Source organism: Podarcis liolepis (assembly GCF_965112155.1).
Source record: "Podarcis liolepis genome assembly, chromosome: 16".
Classification (NCBI taxonomy): Eukaryota; Metazoa; Chordata; class Lepidosauria; order Squamata; family Lacertidae; genus Podarcis; species Podarcis liolepis.
This window is the reverse complement of record NC_139567.1, coordinates 18,123,064-18,149,619: the sequence shown is the minus strand read 5'-3', so window position 1 is coordinate 18,149,619 and position 26,556 is coordinate 18,123,064. Positions and strand designations below refer to the sequence as shown.

General features: G+C 43.1%; 1 protein-coding gene across 3 annotated transcripts in view; it reads left to right on the top strand.

Annotated features, from left to right (window-relative positions):
* The first annotated feature begins 2,263 nt into the window (after nucleotides 1–2,263).
* The window catches only part of LOC310695995 (NXPE family member 4-like), a 48,916-nt gene continuing 24,623 nt past the window's right edge, over nucleotides 2,264–26,556 (top strand). Inside the window, exons 1-7 of one of the 3 annotated variants that reach the window (XM_083481063.1) lie at nucleotides 2,264–2,498; nucleotides 2,764–2,873; nucleotides 3,510–3,570; nucleotides 3,905–4,583; nucleotides 6,379–6,440; nucleotides 7,518–7,736; nucleotides 8,150–9,981. In XM_083481063.1, coding sequence (XP_083337189.1) covers nucleotides 2,793–2,873; nucleotides 3,510–3,570; nucleotides 3,905–4,583; nucleotides 6,379–6,440; nucleotides 7,518–7,736; nucleotides 8,150–8,685 — 1,638 coding nt within the window. In that variant the 5' untranslated portion in view covers nucleotides 2,264–2,498; nucleotides 2,764–2,792 and the 3' untranslated portion in view covers nucleotides 8,686–9,981. Of the gene's footprint in view, nucleotides 2,499–2,763; nucleotides 2,874–3,509; nucleotides 3,571–3,904; nucleotides 4,584–6,378; nucleotides 6,441–7,517; nucleotides 7,737–8,149; nucleotides 9,982–26,556 lie in introns of those variants that run through there. The other 2 variants (XM_083481064.1, XM_083481065.1) reach the window with 2 other exon arrangements.

Sequence of the window (26,556 nt, the reverse complement as noted above, 5' to 3'; positions counted from 1 at the left end):
GCTCTGTCATCTCAGGCAAGGAGACTGCTGGGCAGAGAGGTGGGCAGGAAACCAGCAGAATTCCTAATCTGTCCCTATTGGCCAATGCCAGGAACACACACTCTAGATGCCCTCCAACTGGACAGAGAGCCTGGAGAGAGAGAGTGAAAATCTCCATAGACCACAGCAACTCCCCAATTCTCAAGTTTGCCCTGATGCTCCACTGAGTACCCAGGTAGGCACAACTGGGTGAGACCAACTCAGCCCTGTTCACCTACCCAGGTCTCAGTGCTACAGACCAGATACAGCCTCCTCATCCACAATCAGATAATGGGTGAGTGAGGTTTTACTCCAAGCCAACCTGGTGGCATTCAGCAACAGCAGCTGCAGAACTGAGGGCTGGCTGATAGGGCAACCACAATACCCCAGACTGGAGGAGGGGCTGGCCACATAGTTCAGTCACCAACTGCCTGTGTCTCTAACCTGCAATGAAACAGGGAGTTTGCATTGCAGATCTGTTGCATTGCAGGTCTCTCACTCAGGCTCTGGGGTGGGACCAATCCTTGCCAGAAAAGAACGGACGCTAATGTTTGCCATTGTGCACAAATTGCCCAACAGCAGCAACACTGTAAAAGGAGGAAGCAACCAAAAGTCACAGAAACATCTTCTGCCAGCCCCAGAGCTATGCCCCAAATGTGTTCAGCTGACTGAAACCTAAGTTTGTGCTGGGCTGTAGGCAGGAACAAAACAACCATGGATCTCGTGTGATAGAGGCAGCTTTGCCAACACTGAGTGTGAAACCAACCAGATTTTCTTATCCTAATCTCTTCACTTTGAAAAATGAGCACAGCATTTTGCCTGTCGCCTATCTGTCCAACTACCCATCCCCCTGCATCCTGACATTGAAAGGACAGTTGTGACATCTCCAGTGAGAAACAAGGACCCCCCCTTACATATTTCTTTTAATCCCTGGCATGCTTCCATATATAGTAAACCTGACCTGATGGAAAGAAACGGATGCCATTTCATGTTTCAGCAGTGCAAAAATACCCTAAATCAGTTGTAGAAATCTAGACAACATTCAAAAAGTAAAAAATTGTTGCCCAGTGTAATGTGTGCAATTGAGACTTTAGACTCCTGGGTCATTGCAATGTTCACTAGCATCCACTTTGTAAGTGATATTGCTGTACAGTTTCAAAAGGTTGGATAAAGAGCTTACAGCTGGGAGTGTTTGCCACCTTTGAACCATTTTACTGATTTATAGTCAAGGGGAGACAGGAGGGGGAATAGATGAGAGGGATTTACATGGGTAACAATTATGCTTATATCCTGTATATGTCCATAAACAGTCAACCTTATCTATCCTCTTGCAAACAGATCAAGATGAATGCACAATAAACTGGGAGTAACCCTAGTTCCCATCAGAGTGACAATTCCCAAAGTTCGCTGGAAGGAGGAACTGATTATTACTTCACTTGGGGAACTGTAGCTCTGTAAGGGGGACAGGGGTCTCTGAATGACACATTCGGAACTCTGAACAATCACACATTGTTCATCTTTTCTGTGAACCACCCTGAGACCTCTGGGTATAGTGCAGTGTATAAATTCAATAAATAACAACAACAATTATTACTACTACCACTATTACTATTACTATTACTATTACTATTACTATTACTATTACTATTACTATTACTATTACTATTACTATTACTATTACTATTCAGAACCCCATTAACAGCTCCCTGGATTCTCAGTGTGATAACTATGACTGTTAAGGTGTATAATGGCACTTTAAATGTATGGTGTGTATGTAGTCTTGGATAGCATCAAGTTCCTGTTGGCTAGGCAAATTAGGCCACCCTGCCATATGCAAAAGAGACTTTAGACTTTGGGATCATTACAATATTCTCTAGCACCCACTTCTAAAGTCAACTGTCATTACGGTTTCCAAAGGCTAGGTGCAGTTTGTGAGCCGCGCTCTGAAACTAGCTCCGTCTTTCATTTCTGTTCTCAGGAATGGAACCAGTTCCTGGGCTCAAGGACTGGGATGGAGGGAAGCCCCATGTGTGAGCAGACCGTGCTACGTGGCAGGTAGGCAGGCTTTCAGGCTGGAAGAGATGGGAAGCTTACAGAAAGTGCTATAGGAGAACAATCTTGGTGAACAAGGGGTTAAGTGGCCGAAGGAGATTCAGCTCCAGAGGCGTTCCTTATTATTTGTGGCTGCTGCGAAGAGAGAGAGTTAGGTCAACAAAGCCTATGCCATTGGTTTTGCTCAAAACCCAGTTCCATTTGGATCCTGCACTCCCTACATTGTTTCCACTCACAGTGGAAATTATACAGACAATTTCAGGTTAGGTACTGGTTCCTGAGTCATCCTCTTGACTGATGCCATTTTCAGCACCAACTGCCTGACAGGTTCAGATATTGTGAAGGTGGCAGGGGGCTTCTTTTCACCTGAGGATGTGATGTTGTTTCCACCCAGAAGAAGATAAAGTCTCTCTGCGTGAACCCCCAAAGTAAGTCTTTCCTTTTTTGATTTGCAGAAAATACAAAGATTATACCCTAAGTCTGCAAGAATACAACAAAGAAGAGCCGCTATTCTATTCATTGCATTCCTGTTGTCACAGTAATATTTATATGCTGGTCTAAGAGTGGTCTAAGAGTTTCTCACTGGGTTTCCAACAAGATCCAGTTGAATATGCTTCTGGTGCAAAGTTCCGTGGAAAACTAGAAATAAAAAGTGGTGGTGACTGATGGGAAACCCCTCTGCTTCTTTCACAGAGGTGACCAGAGCACATTTCATTTCTACCATGAAACCAGCAGCATTCTTGGTCTTTGCACTGGGAGCGATTATCATCATCAGCTACACTTTTTACAGAACTGAGACCAAGGTTGGAATCCTCACCCCGTTTTCTGCATACAGTATATATAAAAAATGGTTGGCCAACCAAGAAAGTGGTACATAAAAAGGTCTATAATTGATTAATAGTTTTATGTTTCTCTGGAAAAATGATTACAACAAATATTGTGTTAGTAAGGACTTGAAAATGTTTTTAGAATGGAGAAGGAGAGCTTGAGCGATTGGCACTATCGTGAAGCTGCTTGTCTTGTTTTATCAACAAAGTTTTCTTTAACCCTTTTAACTAGGGCTTTAGCTGCCCATTTACTGCCTAGTGGGTAAAAACACAGCAAAACTGAGCAGAGATAAAGGAAGAATCAGTAGAAACCTTTGGTTCAAGGTTTAAAATCTCTTAAATACCAGCAGAGTATTTGCAGGAAGCTTTCTCATACTAGGTAGGTCAGACTATTGGTCCATCTATTCTAGGTCAATATCACCAATTCTGAGAGGCAGTGGCTCTCCAGGATCTCAATCTAAAGTCTTTCCCTTCACTATGCTATATGATCCTTTTTTGAGATTGGAAAGTCCAGAATGGGACCAGGCGCTTCTGCATGAAAATACATACTACTGAGCTACATTCTCTCCTTGTGAATGCTTGTAATAATTTCTTTCTCACTGATTGCTCCAGATTGCCATCTTTGGAGGTCTCATGGGGCAAGCAGAAAGGATTCATGCTGCTACAGAAGATGGTAAGGATTTTATTTTATTTAAAAAAATCATAACCACATAAGGCATTATTTCAAGGAATATATCAGAGAGCATTTGAAACCATGTTGCAAAGCATATGTATTATTTTAATAAAGAAGGCACATTTCCCACCCCACCCCAGTAAAGTGGTAACAGACAACTCTAGTCAATAACTGGATAGAGACCTTTTAGGCTTTGAGAAATGTAAACATCAGGTATGGAATTTTGTGGTACAATATAATGAATAATGTACAATACGATGTCGGTGTATTATTTAGTATCACAAGTGTGTTTAAGGTATTTGGGTTCTTTTAACAAAAACTTATTCGATCAAAGATAACCAAAGGAGGACTTCGCCACTCCCAAGCCACAGTGGGATGGAATGGGAAGAAAAAGATGTAAGAGGTGTTCTCAAAAAACTAGAGCAGCTGATGCCCAATGTAACTTTCACGGATATAAAGACCACCACAAGTGCCAAGAACAGCAAAGCCACAATATTAAGCCCCAAGGATTCTTATTGCATTGGAGATCCCTTGATAGTTCGACTGCATTTGTACAACCACTTGGGGAACAGAAAGGAGTACGGAGGAGACTTCTTACAAGCAAGGATCTTCTCTCCAAGCCTTAAGGCCGGAGCGCCTGGACATATTGAGGACCATAAGAATGGGACTTACCTGGTCCGTTTCACTTTATTTTGGGAGGGCAAAGTCAGAGCATCTCTCCGGCTCATCAATCCCAGTGAAGGAGTTTCTGCATTGTGGGCTGCGAGGAAGAGAGGCTACAACAAAATAGGTTTCAGGGGCAGGTTTTTAAAAGGAACATTGGATGTCTTCAGCGACTGTGGTTTTAATATAGCAACAAAAGAAGAACTGTGTGAGTATCTGGACAGGAGAGACAAGGAGTCCTTCTACTGTGTGAAACCAAAGAATGTGTCTTGTGAAGCTCTTGTTTCGCTGAAGTCCTACAACAAGCCCATCTCATATCTCACAGCCCTGGAAAAGAGACTTTTTGACAGGTATGTTCTTTTCTGTTCAATATGCAAATATCTTACCTGAGGACAGTTCTGAACTGTGCATTTGTGCTCCTGGGCAATCGGAAGGCATCAGACAAATGCCTGAGATGAATGAGTATTAACAAAAACCTTCCCAAAAATTGCCTGAGAACAAAGTTTGCACAGAGGTGCTTTTTCACCTGTGCTTGCCATAACTGGGTGAACATTTCACTTATTTCACTTGCACTGAGACCCAGGGATTTCTTTCTTTCTTTCTTTCTTTCTTTCTTTCTTTCTTTCTTTCTTTCTTTCTTTCTTTCTTTCTTTCTTTCTTTTTCTTCAGTTCAGCAATGTGTTTGTGTGTGAGGTGCTGGTAGTATGTACAAACAGGGCAAGTTGATTGTCTATGGGCTCATCAACACTTCCATTTGATCCATATGGAGCTGGGGGTTGAGATGATCCAAAAGGCGAACTAGAAGAATGAAAGGGGAAATTGAAAACAGAACAACGAAATCTGAATTTAACAGAAATTGTGGGTGTTCCCTTATTTTCTTACACCCCAGGCACTAATTTTACTTTTCAACACCACTAGAGGCAAAGATCCATCACAATAGTTTTTTTTACTGAAGTAACATACCCTGAATCTACCACACAGGAAAAGTTATACGTCTGAATAAGCAGGCAAATAGTTACAGCAGCTGCTCCATGATGAGTTGCATTCGGACTCCATTTTAATTGTTTTTTATTACACCAAGGTAACATTTTAACTTTAACTTTAACTTTCTCCATGGTGTGAAGACACTCTGGGGTCTGCCCTTGAGACATTTCAATATAATTTCCCGTTTGCAACTAATAAGAACATGGCACTACAATAATTGTCTTGTTAGATCACAATCATCAGGATGCTGTCAGCTGCTCCTGGCTCTTTGCCTAGGAAAGTATAAAGACAAGGGAAAATATATTAGTCCCTTTTTATTTCAAACTTTACAGAGAGAGGCTATAGAACCCAGCCTCTTGGATAATGGCGTCGTCCCGAGTGAATCTCCACCCCCTTCTCTCCCACTTCCTCATTCGTCGTCATCATTACCACCTCTGACGGTGCTGCTATGTGTCCTCTGTCTTTGAGCTCTTTGCTCTCCTACTTTTAAGGCTCGCCATGTTCTGGGAGATGGTGGGTCTGGAATGCTTTCTAATGACAATGTGTCAGCCAGCTGCTGCTGCTCCGGTTCTGCCTTCTCTTCCTCTCCCATTATTTCCCCACTTTTCCCCTCATCTGCCTCTGAGCTGTGACCTCCCTCAAACCCCTATTGTAAGTCTGAACTGTCTTCTTCGTCTCTGGAAGGGCCAGACTGGGGAGGAGGTCTCCTCCATTCCTCCTCTGCCCAGTCCCTGACACCTGTATCGTGCTGGTTGACCAAGAGGAACTGAGACCTGCAGCTGAAGTTCAGATGGTGGGTCTGGAATGCTTTCTAGTGACAACGTGTCAACCAGCAGCTGTTCCAGCTCTGCCTGCTCCTCCTCTCCCATTATTTCCCCACTTTCCCCCTCATTTGTCTCTGAGCTGTGACATCTCGTAAACCACTGTTGTAAATCTATACTGTTTTCCTCTTCCTCCTCCCTGGAAGGGTTGGGATGGGGAGGCAGTTTCCACCACTCCTCCTGCCCAGCCCTGGACAATGATCCACCTATGCAAGGCTTCCATTTCCCATAGAGGCCATTTAGGTGTGTGCAGGAGGAGGTGGGATGAAGCCATTAGTCCTCTTAGGAGGACACCTAGTCTGACTTGGATTTCATAATGGATGTTTTCTCTCTTTTGAAGGTCCAACATTGGAGCTGAGATCCCGCAGGCATTTGGGGACATTAGTGTTGCAGCTTGTGGAAGTGAGTTGGACTTCCTTTCAATTAGTTTTTATTAAAAGTTGTGTGTGTGTGTGTGTGTGTGTGTGTTGCAAAACAAACAAATAAACAAGGAGAAGTACACATAGCATCTCCACTTTTGATTCGTAGCGTCTTTTTCACAGTTTGTTTGTGTTTTCACAGTATGAGGAAACTGTTGCCATGGACATCATGCGGTTGAGGAAAAGGATAATGTTATTTCATTTTATTGCACAGTGTTTTTGCATGGTTCTTGTGTCAACATCATATGGGTAGGACTCTTAGTTATATATTTATCTATTTTTATGGTCATTGTAAGAGATTAGAGCTTGATTGGGTGCATTCAGTTGGTTGCATTGTGGTTTGTTTGTGTGTTTGGGGTAGGGCTTGTTGGGTCAGATTAGTAATATTGATACTGTTGTGGGGAGTGGGTCATTGTCTTGTTGCGCTGTATATGTTATAAAGAGGATCCGCACTGGGGTGAAGGCATCCTCCTTTGCTTGTCCCCTTCCTAGTTTAAGTTGTCACAACTTTGGTGCCATCCATCCCTAAGAATCTTATTTCCTGAGTCTCATCCAGGTTGCTGACCCAGGCCTACATATCTCTTCCCCACCCAATTTTTTGTGTGCCTTGGTAAGGCTGTAGATAAATCTTGGTTTATCTTTGAGTTTTGTTTTGTTTGTTTTTTAAAGATATTTGCTCCGTTGTTTTTTTTAAAGCTGAGACTTGTTGGCTTTGAATTCGCTTTGGTTTTATTCTTTTTTGTGGTTTTCAGGCCCTCTGAAAATTCTTGTGATAAAAGAAGTTGGCCAAATAATTAGGATAAAGAAATAAATTGTTGTTCTGTGCTGTTCAGAGTCCCTGAAAATGACTCTGGCTTCAGAACTGGCATATTGTTCGCCAGGAGCAGACTTAAGAGGCAACAATAAAATGCTGCCTCTGCTAGGTATTTGCTTATTTCCTTCCTCCTCCGCCTTGGAACCTTGACTTTCCCCACAGACTGTAGAATGCTGGTTCCCCCACAACTGTGCTGCAGTCACAGAGTTCAGTGGAAACTGCTTATCTCTTGATTCCATTTCTCAGGCAAGAAGACTACGACAAGTGAGAAGTGCCAGGTTGGGATGAACTCCCCATCTCCCAGTGGCTTTGTCTGGCAGAACCAGTGGCATCCTGTGTTCTGCAATGTGTTCACATTCAACACTTTGGAGCAGATTAACACTTGCTTGGAACGAAAGCTAATTTACCTCCTGGGAGACTCAACTGTGAGGCAATGGATCGAGTATCTCACAAAGAGAGTCAATAGTAAGTTCTCTCACCTAGATAAAACCACAGAGCAGCTTCATTCCTATTTCTGGGTAAGCCAGAATCCTTTTCTGTGCCCTGAACATTCTTTATTTAATTCACTTCTACTCCTCTCTTCATCCAAAGAACAGGGGGCAGTTTACAATATGAAAACCTAAAATTACATAACATAGTAACAACAACCCCGCAACATCCATCTTCCAGACATAATTGCATTAATTCTGTTTAGCAAACCAGTTCTGCCACCTGAAATGACTGTCTCACCTATCCTTGTGAATGGGCAAGTCCTGCGTCTTCCTTGCCGTCAGATGCAAGAGAGTAGACTAGTCATTCAGAAATAAATAGCTCAGTATCTTCTGAGAGGTCAGTGAACAAAGAAAGTTAGATTAATTCTATGTCTGTTCCCACATTAGCCCTTAAATATCTTGACAGCCATGGAACTGGGAAGCACCGGAATTTGATCGCTGTGGACATGGAGAGAAACATCCAAATCCAATGGAAAAAACACAACCACCCTTTAGTGACTGCTTCTGAGTATATGGTAAGAGATCATAACTACGTCGCTCGGGAGATTGACCTGGTGGCAGGTGACAAAGACACAGTGGTTGTCATCGGTCTGGGCCAGCACTTCCGCCCCTTCCCCATCGAGCTCTTCATCCGAAGGGCAATCAATGCCCGGGGAGCCATCCAGCGCCTTCTCCTGAGGAGCCCAGATACAAAAGTCATCATCAAAGGGGAGAACACCCGGGAGGTATCCATAGAACAAGAAATATTTGCAGACTTCCATGGCTATGCCCAGCACCTTGCACTAAAGGACATTTTTCAGGATCTGAAGGTGGGCTTCGTTGATGCCTGGGACATGACAGTTGCTTACGGCATGAACATACTTCACCCACCAGATCACGTGGTTGGAAATCAGATTGATATGTTTTTAACTTACATATGTTAAAGCGCTAAAGCAAAGAGGAAGCAGAGAACTACGGGTCAGAAAACGTATCAGTGAAAGATATGGAGCACTTTATTTAAATAGTGCACTTGGATATTTTGCTCCATTGGATTTCCCTAAATACCTTTCTAGCCTTGCATCTTTTTCAAATAGTGCCTGTTGAGGTGTTTCTGGGAAGCTGCCTGGGATAGGGAGAATAATTGGTGTGGTTTTCTTCTGCAAAAATATTTCTGTCAGGTAGGAGCAGACTCTTATATCTCATAGGCTGTCACCCCGGTTTTGGCTCAGGGATGGCTTTGGGGTACATAACACATCCTACTAGAGTAAGAAGATCCACTGCTCCACACTTTGAAGAATGTTGTACTTCACTATTTGACCCCTTCCCCCCATTTTATCAAAGTAGCCCCAAATGTTGTAACCTTTCTTCAACTTGATCAATTTGGTTGCCCTTTTCTGAAACTTTTTCAACTCCACAATACAATTTTTTGAGGTGAGGTGACCAACACTCCAAGTGTGGTCAGATGCAGTGGTTTGTATAAATATTTTGTTATTTATTTATTTATTTATTAAATTTATATACAGTGGTACCTCTGGTTATGAACTTAATTCATTCCGTTCTTAACCTGAAACCGTTCTTAACCTGGGGTACCACTTTAGCTAAAGGGGCCTCCCGCTGCCACCACACCGCCGCCGCATGATTTCTGTTCTCATCCAGCGGTAAGGTTCTTAACCCAAGGTACTACTTCCTGGTTAGCAGAGTCTGTAACCCAAAGTGTTTGTAACCTGAGGTGCTTGTAACCTGAGGTATCACTGTACCACCCTTCATCTGAAGGTTTAAGGGTGGTTCGCATTAGGATACTGGTCTCTCTTGCTTTCAAATAAGAGATGAAGATACCTAACATGGCATTCCCCTTTTTCCACAACTGACGCACACTGAGTCAGACTTCATCAAGCTATTCGCCATGGTCCTGCCATAGTTCAATTTGACCCCTTCTTGATTGAGGAGGGTCCACTAGTGCTTAACAGGCATTGCAAATTGAAGGGACACTTGGGACTCGGCTACATTAGTCAAGAAACAACGTTCTGGATGAGTTATAAATATGCAACACCAGATAATGATAATAATAATAATAAAATTTGATTTATACCCCGCCCTTCCTGGTTCAGAAAACCGGGTTCAGGATGCCACTGGAGAGCAAAAAATAAAAATCTAAATGATTTTCCATAGTGTTTTTCTTCTTTTAATTTCTGACTTTTTATAGAAGTTTTTTCCTGTGTTTACATCCACCGCTAGGGTGGGGCAATTAGCTCTCTGAGGGCAGAGGGCCTTCCCAGTAGTGGCACCCACTCTGTGGAATTCCTCCCATCAGATGTCAAGGAGATGAGAAATTATATATCCTTCAGGAGACATCTGAAGGCAACCCTGTCTAGGGAAGCTATGTAAGGTTTAATGTTTTTGTATATGCTGGAAGCCACCCAGAGTGGGTGGGGCAACCCAGTCAGATGGGTAGGGTACAAATAATAAATTATTATTATTATTATTATTATTATTATTATTATTATTATTATTATTATTATTATTATCTGTAGGAAGCTAGCAACTGCCAGAATTTCTTGAAAAGAAGTCCCTTATTTCTTCCATTATTGCAAACTGGAGAGAACAGATATTTTTAGGCAGTTCACAAACTTTACCTGAGCACATATCCTATTACATTCAAAACAGCTGCTGCTGTTTTAAAATCTAAAACTGTCGAAAAACTTCTGCTGTATGGATGTTTGGGGTACATTCCAATCAAAGCTAATCACCTTCAAGTTCCATGGGAGGACAGTGCAATCTTGAGCTGCAGAAAAAGGGGGAGAATGGGGCAGCAAGAAGGTTGAGGGGATCTGGGGCAGCTCCCAAACAAGGAGTGATGACGTTTGGGACAATTTACTTCAGAATCAAGGGGAATAAGACAACATTTGGTAAAACTGTGTAAGTGTTTGTGGCGTGAGGAAAGTGTATAGGGAACATGAGCAGATCTTGTCTGCTAGATCAGGCCAAGGGCCCATCTAATTCAGTAAGCAGGGATAGTTTTTAAGCGGTTTTGTTTTTAATTCCTTACTTGTTCATATCCTGTACTTTATTCTGTGAACCACTCTGAAATCTTACGATGAAGGGCGTTATATAAATCTGAATGAATGAATGAATGAAACGCTAATAGTAGCATATTTAGCAGCTCTTTGAACATTGCTATAATAAATTTTTGCCACATAATTGAAAATGCACCGTTTTCTTTTTTTTGTGCTCTAGTACACATTGATTTTTCAGCAATAGCTATGAACCAGAGTTGACTTAACCATAAATCGTTATTTAATTCTTCTAAAGATCCCTCCCCTTTTTTGCAATAAACATCCTGGCAGTTATTTATAAATATAGAATCAATTCTTTATCCAAACTATATTCCTTTGGTCCATTTCATATCCCCAGTACTGCCAGAATTTCTGGGGACAGATTGGGGTTAGTGTGTGTTAAATTCACCTGTGTATAGTGGCACCTACGTAAATATTTTCTTAAGAGTAGATTTTTGAATCTTTGTTGAGATTAATTTCATAAGCACCTTGTTACATATTCATTCATAATTTTATTTGCAGGCGGCTTTCCCATAAAAATATCTTGCTCAAAGCAGTTTACACAACAAAGAAAACAAAAATGCATTTCAAAGTCAAACTCTGCGAAAACAATTTTGTAGTAATATAATGAAGCAACACTACAATAGCATAGCCTCTCCATATTTCTCCAAAACCATGGTCAGGGATGATGGGAATTGTAGTTAAGGAACATCTGAAGGGCCACAGAAAGAGAGCTTTAAGAGGAGGGGCAGATGTACAAGGTTCTGGCGTAGATCCTGTTGGAGGCGGAACTCAGACTAGGGCATCTATTGCTGCTGAGAGGAGTGTGAAGCTCCGCTCAGGAGGTTTGTTTCTGTAATAAAAACTATCTTGAACTGATAGGAGTCAGCTTACTGCCAGGAAGCTGGCTAGTCGCAAGGGATCATTATAGAAACACAGGAAGCCACTTTACATTCAGTCAGTCCATGACCCACAATCACAGAAAGCAGGTCTCCAGAGCTTCCGTCAGGAGGAGCTTAAAGTCCTACCTGGAGATGCTGCCAGGGATTGAACCTGGAACTTTTTGCATGCAAAGTGCTTGCCATGGCCCTTCCTTCAGATAGGAATACAGTGGTACCTCGGGTTAAGAACTTAATTCGTTCTGGAGGTCCGTTCTTAACCTGAAACTGTTCTTAACCTGAAGCACCACTTTAGCTCCACTCAATTGGAAGCCGCCCAGAGTGGCTGGGAAAACTCAGCCAGATGGGCGGGGTAATAATAATAATAATAATAATAATAATAATAATAATAATAATAATTACTAATGGGGCTATATCCCACTGCCACCGCACTGCTGCTGCACGATTTCTGTTCTCATCCTGAAGCAAAGTTCTTAACCCGAGGTACTATTTCTGGGTTAGTGGAATTTGTAACCTGAAGCGACTGTAACCTGAAGCGTCTGTAACCTGAGGTACCACTGTACTGTACATACAACATAGCTTAGAAGAAACACAATTGGCTTCTAAGTAGCCTAAGCTGCATAACCAGCCAACTCACATGGCTTATAGCAAGGGCCATATGTGCCAACTCCTTAGGGCTCAGATGACTTCTGCCTGCTCAATATTGTTTAGCAGGGCACTCCCCCCCCCCCGAGTGATGAGGGGGCAGAGGAAGCCGAGCACTGAGCCAAACGCAGCAAAGCATGAGTTCCTAGACCAGCTGTGTGGTGCCGGGCTACGCACTCAGCTTCCTCCTGATGATGTGCATGCATTATGCGCATGAAGTCACAGGTGCAAATCATGTGGTGCATGTGTGACGTCACTGACGTGTGACACATGTCACGAGTGTGATGGCGCATGCGTGACCCAACACTGGGACCTCCAATCTTTGGCCAAAGCTGGCACCTCTGGCATAGGCCAATGCCCATGTACAAAAAATATGACGACAGAGGGGAAAGCACGCCACCTTTATACAGTGGTACCTCTGGATACGAACGGGATCCGTTCCGGAGCCCCGTTCGCATCCAGAAGCAAACATAACTAGCGACGGCACGTCTGCGCATGCACGCGTCCCTTTTCGCCGCTTCTGCGCATGACGTCATTTTGAGGGTCTGCACATGTGTGAGTGGCGAAACCCGAAAGTAACATGCTCCGTTACTTCCGGGTTGCCACGGAGCGCAACTCGAAGGCGCTCAACATGAAGCACTTTCAACCTGAGGTATGACTGTAATGTGTAACCAGGAGGGTTCATAACTGACAAATCAATCAGGAGGCAGCAAAGGGATGTTGGTCAAGGCTGGAGACACTTAGGAGGAGACTGTCGTTGAAGGGCGCTTCTCCCTGAGAGGGTAGACCAGGCAGTTTTGTGCATCAAAGCCTCCATTATCTGGATTCAGAGGGATTATGTGTTTTGCTTCCTTCTCTGTAATGTGTGACTCTTGGGCCCAATAATTCTGGATCCTCAGCAGTTATGATAAGCTTAATGCACACAGTAGAGCAGCCTTGATGGATTAAGATGGACGGCACCACGTCAGGCGTGTGTTGATCTTTCAGAAGCTGTTTGGACGTTTGTGCCAACTTTTGCTCCTTTAAGTCCTACCAGTCAAGGCCTTGGCATTGTGATGAGCATCACAGAAAACAAACATGAAACCAAAAGTGACAGCATAACGTGTTTGGCAAGCCACTGCTGGGGTGTGCACAGGTGGCCTGTATGGGCAGATGCAGACTTAGTCTCTCCCCTGCTCCCAGCTAGATTATGGCCATTCACAGTCTGGGTCCCACTTTCAATGCAAACAGTATCAACGGCGGGGGGGGGGGGGACAACCAAATGTCACAGAAACACATTATGCCAACCCCAGAGTTTATTCATAGATATCACAACATGACAGAAGCTCATTTACCCAGCTTCAAGTGTGGAACTCACCAGATTTGTTATCCCAAATCTCTTCATTCCAAAAAAAAGACAAATGACGAAAATGACATTTTTTCTTTTGTGTGTCTGACCACACCCTAGATCTTCCTTTTGAAAAGACCATTGTGACATTTTAGTTGGTATTACTCAAGCATTTCCTTACTGTGCTTTTCTACTAATGCACGAACAGAACATGGGAAGTTTCTGCCTGCTTTGGGGAATAAAACAAAAAAGTTTTATGTGGCATTATGACAGATTAGAGAACTGGGCAAAAACAAACAAGATGAATTTTAACAGGGAGAAATGTAAAGTATTGCACTTGGGCAAAAAAAATGAGAGGCACAAATACAAGATGGGTGACACCTGGCTTGAGAGCAGTACATGTGAAAAGGATCTAGGAGTCTTGGTTGACCACAAACTTGACATGAGACAACAGTGTGACGCAGCAGCTAAAAAAGCCAATGCAATTCTGGGCTGCATCGATAGGAGTATAGCATCTAGATCAAGGGAAGTAATAGTGCCACTGTATTCTGCTCTGGTCAGACCTCACCTGGAGTACTGTGTCCAGTTCTGGGCACCACAGTTCAAGAAGGACACTGACAAACTGGAACGTGTCCAGAGGAGGGCAACCAAAATGGTCAAAGGCCTGGAAACGATGCCTTATGAGGAACGGCTAAGGGAGCTGGGCATGTTTAGCCTGGAGAAGAGGAGGTTAAGGGGTGATATGATAGCCATGTTCAAATATATAAAAGGATGTCATATAGAGGAGGGAGAAAGGTTGTTTTCTGCTGCTCCAGAGAAGCGGACACGGAGCAATGGATCCAAACTACAAGAAAGAAGATTCCACCTAAACATTAGGAAGAACTTCCTGACAGTAAGAGCTGTTCAACAGTGGAATTTGCTGCCAAGGAGTGTGGTGGAGTCTCCTACTTTGGAGGTCTTTAAGCAGAGGCTTGACAACCATATGTCAGGAGTGCTCTGATGGTGTTTCCTGCTTGGCAGGGGGCTGGACTCGATGGCCCTTGTGGTCTCTTCCAACTCTATGATTCTATGATTCTATGATCTGCACACACACCATTTGAATGGGAATGCTCATCAATTTTGTGGGGGCCATCCCCCCCCCAAATTTTTTGTTGTGGGGGTCTGAAGCCCCCACAGCCCCTAGGAGTTGTCTCCCATGAAGAGCATCATCTCTGTGAATGTGGTGCTGACTGCAATGTGCCATCAAGCTCCACCACTTCCAGCCAGGAGGGCACCCTAAGTCACGATGGATGCAACAGAGTACAAGTTTATAACAATTTTTTTTTTTATTCTACACATTGCATTCCTAATGTCAGACCAATACTTACGAGCTAGCGGGTGAAGGGATTCTCACTGAGTTTTCAACAATGTGCAGTTGGATACACACCTGGGGCAAAGTGCTGTGGGAATCTTGGAATCAAAAGTGGTGGCTGATGGGAAGGTCTCCACTTCCTTCACAGAGCTGACCAGAATGCCTTTAGCTTGCACCACGAGGCCAGCAGTTTTCTTGCTCCTAGTACTGGGAACAATTGTCGTCCCCCAGCTACACCTTCCACAGAATTGAGACCAATGTAGGAATCCTCACCTCCATTTCTCTAGAGAAAAACTTGTTGGCTGACTGAAAAACTGGTGAATAGAAAGCTCTTTCATTGATTGGTAGATTTGTGCCTCTTGGGTGAAATGACTGCCAGCTGTTGCCTCCCTCCTGGTTTTTTCAGCCAAGAGAGGTAAGGGTCTAGAGCGCAAGTGGTCTCCCTGACTGATCCGAGCATCTTGTCCACAACCTTGAGCCTTACCAACTGAAACTCATCCAACACAGCAGGACTAGACTGTGCTCTGGACACCCCATGAGATTCATCTGCTATAACAGCTGAGTCAAGGTCTTTGTGGATGCAAGCAATTTTTATCCTCAAAATGCTTTGCAAACAAGCCACAGTGAGCTACCATTGGTTCTGCCACCTCCTTTGGGCCAGCCTGTAAAATGCTCCGTCAAAACAGTTCAATACCTTGCTACGCAAATACAGTTGTCACAATACACAAAGCATATTGTGTACAGTGTATAACCTATGAGACTAATTCCAAAATTAATACATTTCTTCTTTTCTTACTGCTTCTTCTTGTAAATTCCTGTATAACACAATCCGTAGGTAAGAACAGAAAAGTCCCCAAGGTGTCAAGAACAACACAGCTGTTGAAGAAGCAAAAAGAAAAGAAGAAATGCATTAATATTCAAATTAGCTTCATAGGTTATACACCATACATATGAACTGTATATGTTGCACATACTGGGCTAGACCTTTACGATAGGAAATAACCAGTAAAATTTTTTCACAGTTATTATCATTATCTGTTGCGCTTTGTGTATTGTGACAGCTGTAAAATGCTCCGTATAACCCGGAAAAGCTTTGCTGGACGACATAATGAGGATGCAATGGAGACAGCAAAGTATGCTTCTTTGCTGCCTTCACTGCCACTAGGTAGGCTCAATAATGAGCCCTTAACAGTGTTTGGTTGCATTCATTTGGATCTTTCCTCCACTTGTGTTCAAGCTGTCTCCCAGCTTGTTTCCTTGCCCTAAGGAGTATACCAGGGTGGAGAAGAGGGCTCCACAAAGTGGGAGAGGGAGCTCAGGGGCAATTGTGTCAATAGCCTGAGCCATTCAGGTGTTCCAGAGGTTGGCAAGGGCTTTGACAGGTGCGCCAGTCATATCAGCTGGAAACACCCCCAGTGCCATTTGGAATTCCCCTGGATTCATCAGCCTCCAAGGGCGGAACTTCCTAATAGGTCTCCTACCACTGCAGAGGGGAAAGGTGCTGACATCCTAAATCTCATCAGGAAGTGATCTGACCATGACAAGGGACTGGTGTCAATGTCCCCCACCTTCAAATCACTCTCTATCTGCCCAGTCCTCCTGCCAACCTAGCAGTTCGAAAGCACCTCAAAGTGCAAGTAGAGAAATAGGTACCGCTCCAGCGGGAAGGTAAACGGTGTTTCCGTGCGCTGCTCTGGTTTGCCAGAAGTGGCTTAGTCATGCTGGCCACATGACCCAGAAGCTGTATGCCTCTCCCTCGGCCAATAAAGCAAGATGAGCACTGCAACCCCAGAGTCGGCCATGACTGGACCTAATGGTCAGGGGTCCCTTTACCTTTACCTGCCCAGTCAAGAAAACAATGTCCAGTGTGTGGCCTGCTATGTGTGTTGAGCCGGTGACATGTTTGGGCAGCCCCATGGTTATCATGGCAGCCATGAAGTCCTGAGATGTCTCAGAGCCAGCTGCCTCAGCAGGGATGTTGAAGTCTCCCAGAACCAGCAGTCTGAGGGTCCTCAACACCGCCTCTGAGACCAGCTCTGTCAGCTCAGGCAGGGAGACTGCTGGGCGGCGAGGTGGGTGGTAAGCCAGCAGAATCCCTAATCTGTCCCAATTGCCCAACACCAGGAATACATACTTTTAAAATATATATATAATTTTTTATTAAATGTTCTGTTTTACAATTTAAAATACTCATTTAAACATCCCTAAAATATCAATGACTTCCCTTCTTCCCTTTTCATGGTTCATTTTTCATATCATAAATCCCTGCATATTTTACATGAACTAAACCATTCTGTATTCCATTATTACATCCATCAAAACCTGTTTACACTGTTGAATTTATCTTAATGCTGCCAACGTTTTCAAGTGTACACAATTTCCCCCCATATTTTCAATAAACGTTTTGCAATCTTCTGTTCCTTTTGTTCTCTTATTCTATATGTTAGGTCCGCAAGCTGTGCATATTCCATCAATTTAAGTTGCCATTCTTCTTTAGCTGGGACCTCGCTCGCTTTCCATTTTTGGGCTAACAGAACACAGGCCGCAGTAGTCGCATACATAAATAACCTTTTTTGACACTTGGGAATTTCAGTCTGAATTATCCCTAACGAAAAGAAGTCTGTTTGGCTTTTTGTTTTTGTTTTTTGAAAGGTACTTTTAAACATTTTTTTCAATTCATTGTGGATTATTTCCTTTTTAATAATGTAGCTGAGGCCTCAGTTTGTGTTGGACTGCAGGCAGAAAGGTTTGTGAGCAGAAAGCTTCGTGGATATCACAACATGATAGATGCTGCATCGCTAAATTTGGATACAGGGCCAGGACATTTTGCTGCTGAGGGATACCAGAAAATGGTGCCCCTCCACGATGATGGCTTCTCCATCCCACCAATGATAATGAGAAAAAGGAAGCCCAAAAGGAAGCTGGCCAAGGCAAGGCTTTGCCAGGGAGAAGGAGGAGGAAGCAGTGGTGGCAGGGGAAAGAGGTGTTGTTGCTGGTGAGATGATGAAGAAGGAGCAAGCAGGTGGCAAATGGCGCGCTTCTTGCAGTCGTGGATCTGTCACCCCTCCCAGCTATCCCTAACCTGCCACCCTGAGCAGTGGCATAGCATGGAGGGCCCACAGGGGCAGTTGCCTGGGCACAAAATTGTTAGGGGGCGCAAAATTTTAACGCCCGGTGCTGCCTCAATATAGCTGCATGCTTCCGTTACTGGACTCTGTTGAAAACAGCTTTTCCATGTGAACCAGGAAGTGATCTCTCCAGATAATGGAACAACTTTTCTTTTCTTATCTCTGTGGCTGTGATCTCCTGGGTGATGAAGACACCATTAGGCAGCTGAATGTGCCTGCATACTCCATCTGGTTCCCTCCTTCCCACACGGCCCCGGGCCCTGGCAACCCCTGCTATGTTACTAGCCTTGAGGCAATTGCTTCACCTCACCTCATGGCTGGGCTGACCCTGGTGGAGTGAGAAACCCACCAGATTTTCTTAGGTATTATCAGGTGTTTGTTTCCCCCCAAGCCAGAACTCCCCGGAACTCAGTTCTGGCACATCTCAGGTAGGCACCATTGCCATTATAAGAGAACAAAGGAAGTGTTAATGGAGAGTTCCAGCACCTCTTTTTCTAGAAAAATAGTACTAGGAATTATTATTGATATTTTTGTTTGGAAAAGGAGGAGGATTGAATTTATTACCCACCCTTTCACCAACAGGTCCCAGGGTGAGTTACACCAATTTAACATTCAGAATTAAAAACCGTAGAAACTGAGTACAATCACAAGAATTGGGAGGGTAATAGGGCATGAAGTTTCTGCTGCCCAGATTCAGCCCCCCCCCTCTTGTCAAGAACAAACACCATTTTACTTTTGATTGACATCAAGTTCCGTGTTATTTCAAACAAAATATGATGCGTGCAAAAGACTTTGGATTCCCAGGTCATTGCAATATTCTCTAGCAGCCACTGCCTGCATGATCTATCATTCTGGTTTCACACGGCTGGGTGCAATTTATGAACCATTCTCTGAAACATCCTGGAACAATGAAAATGCAGCTTGGTTTATGCTACTGGGCTAAGGGCTGACTGAGTTTTCAACAGCTTAGAGTTGCCAAGTAGGAGGCCTGGAATCAAAGGTAGCAACTGATGCAGAAACCTTTCTTTTGCAACAGAGACCAGAATGAGGCCAGCTGGTTTCTTGGCTCTTGTGCTGGGAGCAATCATCGCCCTCAGCTACACCTTCCACAGAACTGGGACCAAGGCAGGAATCCTCACCTTATGTTTTATATTAAAAATAAAACTTGTTGGCCAAGCGAAAATGTGGTTTACAGAAAGGCATTTAATTGGCTAATAGATTTGGTGAGATGATTGCATCTGATGTTAATTGTGCCTGGTGACCCATACAGGGACATAGAAAATGTGGTGGGTAAGTAGAAAAGGGCAGCCAAAATGGTCAAGGGAGTGGAGATGGTCTTTGACAAGGAAAGGTTACGCTATCTGGGACTTTATGGTTTAGAAAAGGGGTGAATGAGGTGGTATGATAGAGAGGGATAAAATTATGAATGGTGTGAAGACAAAAGGAATTCCTTCTTCGCAATGAAATTTGTTCCCACAAGATGTCATGATGGCCACCAACTCCGATGGCTTTAAAGGGGCTTTAGATAAATTCATAGCTACCAATGGTTGAAATGATTGCATCTGATAGCTACCAATGGTTGAAATGATTGCATCTGATAGCTACCAATGGTTGAAATGATTGCATCTGATGTTAATTGTGCCTGGTGACCCATACAGGGACATAGAAAATGTGGTGGGTAAGTAGAAAAGGGCAGCCAAAATGGTCAAGGGAGTGGAGATGGTCTTTGACAAGGAAAGGTTACGCTATCTGGGACTTTATGGTTTAGAAAAGGGGTGAATGAGGTGGTATGATAGAGAGGGATAAAATTATGAATGGTGTGAAGACAAAAGGAATTCCTTCTTCGCAATGAAATTTGTTCCCACAAGATGTCATGATGGCCACCAACTCCGATGGCTTTAAAGGGGCTTTAGATAAATTCATAGCTACCAATGGTTGAAAGTTGGTGTGCCTCTGAATTCTAGTTGTTGGGGAACAAGTAAGGGGATCATAGAATTATAGGATTGGAAGGGACCCAAAACAGAGGTCTATTGCATTCATGACCTGCTTGCAGGTTTCAAATTGGAGCATCTACATGTGGCTACCATGAAAACAGGAAGCCTGATTTCATGAGCCCTTGACCTGAACCAGCAAGGTGGTCTGGCATTATTATTTTTTAATGTAATATTTTTTAATTCAAAGGGGATCGCAGCTGTACTGAAAAAGGTATCATTCAGGAATATTCTGGAATGGTAGAAAAACGAGAAGCTCAGTGTTTGGAATTCTCCCTCTCCCATCTCAACCATACAGATACCTAGATGTGACAGGAAATGTGGTTAGGAGCGAAAGGCACGACAGGGGAGCAAGCTAGAGATAAGAAAGAAGAAGGGCTATGTGTCCTATGTGGAACATGCACCTACAGAAATCGGAAGTAAACACCAAGGGACTTGCTAGGCTATTGGAGTAAGAGAGGGTTTTACACATTAGGTTGTGAAGGAGGTGTGTACATGCAAAAGATCTGTGTCCAAAGGTCATCAATGAGGGAAAAGGGAAAGTGTGGAGTTACATAAAGTGTGGTGTAGCATTCAAACTAGGACCTGGGAGAGCAGAGTTCAAATCCTCACTCTGCCATGGTGCTCACTGGGTGACCTTGGGCCATTCACTCTCTATCAGCCTAACCTACCTCCCAGGGTTGTTGTGGGAACTGAATGAGAGAGAGAGCCATGTATGTCACCTTTAGCTCCTTGAATAATAGGTGGGATATAAATCAATCCATCAATAAATAAAAATATAAGAACTTTATAAAAAGGGTGTGATGCTGGGCAGAAGGTTTAGTTTTTTGGCTGAGCCAGGTTGGCACCTACCCCTACATTTGTATTTTTTTATGTATGCTTGAGCGATTGTACTTTTCTCTTTTACAGCCTGTGTAAAGCTGTGTGTGCAATTCACCAATAAACTTTTGTTTAAACCTTTTTAACTAGTGTTTTAAGTGCCCTTTAATATCTAGGGGATAAAAACAGCTCAATGGACCAGAGACGAATGAAGAAACCTTTGGTTCGAATTACCTGATTAGCAGTCTTCTAAATTCCCACAGTGTAAATGGAAAGCTGCCTCATACTAAGTCAGGTTATTGGTCCATCTAACTTAATATTGCCAACTCAGACAGACAGCACTTCTCCGGGATCTCAGGGCTTGTCCACACCTGTATGTCCCATGTCTAGAAAGCACGGATTTGAGCATTTTCCCTCTTGTCCCACGCTTTCTAATTACAAGTTCGAGCGTTTTTGCTTTTGCTCCATGGCTTTCCCCCAGAAACCTGCTCTTAAGTGATAAATCAGAACTAATGGCAATTCACAGAAAATGTGGTTGCCATTTGCTCCGATTCAGCACCAAACCACAGTTTTTTCCAGGGGAAAGTGGCAGAGCAAACAGAAGTGTGGGTGAGCTCTTCATTCGATGTCTTTCCCTCCTCACAGTTACTATGTGGTCCTTTTTAAAGAGGGCACAGGTGGTGCTGTGGGTTAAACCACAGAGCCTAGGACTTGCCGATCAGAAGGTCGGCGGTTCGAATCCCCACGACGGGGTGAGCTCCTGTTGCTCGATCCCTGCTCCTGCCAACCTAGCAGTTCGAAAGCATGTCGAAGTGCAATTAGATAAATAGGTACCGCTCAGGCGGGAAAGTAAACGGCGTTTCCGTGAGCTGCTCTGTTTCGCCAGAAGTGGCTTAGTCATGCTGGCCACATGACCCGGAAGCTGTACGCCGGCTCCCTCGGCCAGTAAACGAGATGAGCACTGCAACCCCAGAGTCGGCCACGACTGGACCTAATGGTTAGGGGTCCCTTTACCTTTACCTTTATGTCAGGATGGGACTTTGACTTTCTGCTTGAGAAAAACACACCAACAAGCTGCATTTTCTCCTTTTGAACTCTTGTAATTATTTCTCATCAAATGTTCCAGATTACCGTACTCAGATGTCTCCTGGGGCAGGAGGAAAGGATTCGAGTTGCTACAGATGTTGGTAAGGATTCCCCACCTCCAATCGTAACCACATTGTATGTTATTTCAGGTAATACATCAGAGAACATTCAGAGCCCTATTGCAAAGCATGCTTCTAATCTTAATAATAAAGGTACCATCCATCAATGGATTCCCCCTCCCACATTAAAGTGGTAACAGCCCTGGTAAATAATTGGATGGAGATTGTAAATAGGAGGTATGACATGTAGTACAATATGAGTTGTGTATAATAGGTAGAAAGGTAAAGGTAAAGGGACCCCTGACCATTAGGTTCAGTCGCGGCCGACTCTGGGGTTGCAGCGCTCATCTCATTTTATTGGCCGAGGGAGCCAGCGTACAGCTTCCGGGTCATGTGGTCAGCACTTCTAAGCCACTTCTGGCGAACCAGATCAACACATGGAAATGCCGTTTACCTTCCCGCCAGAGTGGTACCTATTTATCTACTTGCACTTTAACATGCTTTCGAACTGCTAGGTGGGCAAGAGTTGGGACCGAGCAACGGGAGCTCACTCCGTTGTGGGGATTCGAACCGCTGACCTTCTGATCAGCAAGTCCTAGGCTCTGTGGTTTAACTCACAGCACCACCCACGTCCCTATAATAGGTATAATAGTTGTGTTATTTAGTATAACACTTGTTTTTAACATATTGGGGTCCTTTTAACACAAAAAATCTTTTTCCAAAGATAATAGGAGCAGGATTTGGCCAATGAAAGATGGAAGCCCAAGCCGTACAAGGTTGGAATGGGGGGGGGGATGAAGAGTTAAAAAGCATCCTTCAAAATCTAGACCAGCTGGTGCCCAGAGTTACTTTCAGTGCTATAAGTACCACCACAAGCGCACAGTAAGGCCCTTCTATTAAACAGCAAGGATTCTTATTGCATTGGAGATGCCTTGACTGTTCAGCTGGATTCGTTTGACCACTTAGGGAACAGAAAGAAGTACGGAGGAGACTTCTTACAAGCAAGGATCTTCTCTCCAAGCCTAAAGGCTGGAGCTGCTGGGCATATCGATGACCATAAGAATGGGACGTACCCAGAATCCTTTTCTGTGCCCTGAACATGCATTTTACAGGCATTCTGTAATTAATTCAGTTTAGGAAACTTCATATACACCAGATAGATATACTGCTGATATGGGCTGAAGGGGAGCTGTGAATTGGTCTAGTCTACTTACTGAAAATATTATAGGAACTTGCCTTTGATGCCAGTTGGGCTAAGTGAAAATGGCAAGGGTTAGTGAGCTGGAAAGATGGCTGGCCAGAGATTACTCTTAACAGGGAAAGCTGGTATCTAGTAATCAGCAAGAAATCAGCAAATGTTCTCAGACTCTGGTTATAAAATGTTTGGTATGTATTTGTTTGCTCATTCATGCATTTAGTGTATAGAGAACAAGAGGCAGTTCTGAATCAACTCATCAGAGGAGAGGGAACTCCCAGCAGAGTTGTAGCCTCACCCATCTTCCTGCTTAAGTTCTTTCTGGAAGGGGAGGAGCACCAGCTTCCAGATTTTTTTTAAGCTCTTTTGGCTGGTAGGTGGGACTCTGCTTTCTTGCCATCAGAACCAAGAGGGGGGGGAAAGATTTTCAGTAGAGTTTTCCCCACAAGAAGCAGTCGAATAATTTGTCAGAGAAGAATTTTCAAAAGTTTGTGTTGATTTTGTTTCTCTTCCCACATTAGCCCATATATATATATATATATATATATATATATAAAAAATATTTATTAAAATTTTCCAATCAAACCAAATTATATATTCCAAATTATACAAATTATCCAATTATCAAACAATCCCAATGTTATGCCTAATTATAAATTATTATTATTATTTGGCTGACTTCCCATGCTTCGAGATTGGAGGAAATCCTAATCATCTCATAGATCTACCGCATTTCAAAATATTACAATAATTCCCTTAATACATTCTGGTGTTAATCCTTCATTATTTTCTTTCTTTTTTTATTAAGTTTTTTATTTATACAACAAGAAAAAGGGGGGGGGGGACACAAATACCAAATTAGACACAAATTACAAAAATAACCATAGATACATAATTTTCTTATCAAACAATAAAACATCTATTGGTCTTAGCACTAAAGACCCAACCTCCCATCTATTCCATATTTCAAATTCATATAACTTTTTGCCACTACACACTTTTATCATAATTAATCTTATTCTCAATAAATGTATTTTTTTATATCTACCTTGCAACTATTACTGAAGCTCCTCGAATTATGCAACATATTTTAAATTACTATATTTATTTTTCAGATAATCTTTGAAAACCTCCCATTTTGAAACAAATTCTTGTTTTGATTTATTCTTTATTTTTTCTGATAAACCATCTAATTCGGCATATTCTGTCAGCTTTTGGATCCAATTTTGTATAGAGGGGATTTCATTACTCTTCCATTTTGCTGCGATCAAAACTCTTGCTGCCGCCGTCGCATATAAAAAGATACCCTTCCTCTTTTGTGGAATATCCAAATCTGTTATTCCCAGGAGGTAGGCCTCTGGTTTTTTATTGAAAGAGATCTTTAGCATTTTTTGCAGTTCTGCATAGATACTCTCCCAGAATACCGGTATTTTCCTACATATCCACCACATATGGTAGAATGTTCCTGATTCACCGCATCTCCAACAATTACTTGACACATTTTTATATATTTTTGAAAGTTTCCATGGTGTTAGATACCATCGATGTTGCATTTTTTGAAAGTTCTCTCTAATCGTGTAACAATTTGTGAATTTCCAATTGATCTTCCATAAATTTTCCCATTGGGCCATGGTTATTGAATGGCCAAAATCCTGGGACCACCTCACCATTGCCACTGTTACCTCCTCCTCCTTGACTGTCCAGTCAAGGAGGAGTCGATAAGTTTTGGAAAGAGTTTTTCTTTTAGAATTTACAAGATTAGATTTGAATCGGGAAATTTCTGTTGAGAACCCCTTTTGTTTGTCAGATTTAAATTTTTCAAATAACTGATGGTATTGGAACCAGTCTGAGATGTGTTCTCTTATTTCCTCAAAGTTTTTAAATTTTATTTGGTTATCTTCATTTTTTAGAAGTGTTTTATATGTTGGCCAGCTTTCCTGAGTATTTTTCCATTTTACTGCTACGGCTTCTATTGGAGAAGTCCGCCACAGGACGTTAGGCTCCATCAGGTCTTTATATTTTCCCCATACAGCAAAGAGTTATTTTTTTATTATATGATTGGTAATTTTTTTATGAATTTACGCTTTTCCGTATATCAGGTAGGCGTGCCATTCCCAACGGTTGTCAAAACCTTCCAGGTCCAGGCGGTCTGGATCCTGCAACGTGCACCAATCTTTTAGCCAGGTGAAACAGGCTGCCTCGTAGTAAAGTTTTAAGTCGGGTAGGGAAAAGCCTCCTCTCTCTTTTATGTCTATTAAGATCAGGTGTTTAATCCTAGGATTCTTCCCTTCCCACAGGAATTTGGAAATTTCTCTTTGGCATATCTTTTGACAACCTGCTTCGCCCAGAAATGGAATCATTTGAAATAAAAAGATTAATTTTGGAAGCACATTCATCTTTATAATGGAAATCCTACCCAGAAATGTTAATTTTAGTTTACTCCAGGTTACAAAGTTTTTTTTCTAATCTCTAACCAAGTTTTGGTGTAATTATCCTGAAATAAGTTTATGTTCTTGGGGGGCGCGGGTGGCGCTGTGGGTAAAACCTCAGCGCCTAGGGCTTGCCGATCGCATGGTCGGCGGTTCGAATCCCCACGGCGGGGTGAGCTCCCATCGTTCGGTCCCAGCTCCTGCCCACCTAGCAGTTCGAAAGCACCCCTAAGTGCAAGTAGATAAATAGGGACCGCTTTCTAGCAGGAAGGTAAACGGCGTTTCCGTGTGCTGCGCTGATGCAGTTCAGGTGACGCATCCTTAGCACTAGGTCTGCTGGAGGAGATCAAAGGCATTCATCCCCTTCAGCATCCTGTTCCCCACAGTGCCCAACAACACACCTGTGGGAAGCTTCTGGTTGGTCACTGTAGGAGCAGAACGTAAGAACATATGAAGAGCCAGCTGGATCAGGCCCATGGCCCATCTAGTCCACATTCTGTTCTCACAGTGGCAACCCAGAGGCCTTGGGGAAACCCTTAATCAAGACCCAAGCACAAGAGCGCTGTCCTCTCCTGCAGTTCACAGCAAGTGGTATTCAGAAGCATGGAGGCAGATCATAGCCGTCATAGCTATCAGCCATTCATAGCCTTGTCAAGCAGCTTTTAGCACCACAGGATGCTACTGGGGCATTCGCAAGGAAGGAGATGTGCCATGGAGATCCTGTTCAATTCTTCTCACCCCAAAGCAATTTTTTATTTTTATTTTTTAGCAAAGCCAGTCACAAGGATGCCTTTATGTGGTGCTTTTAGCTCTGTGACATCAGTTCTCTGGAA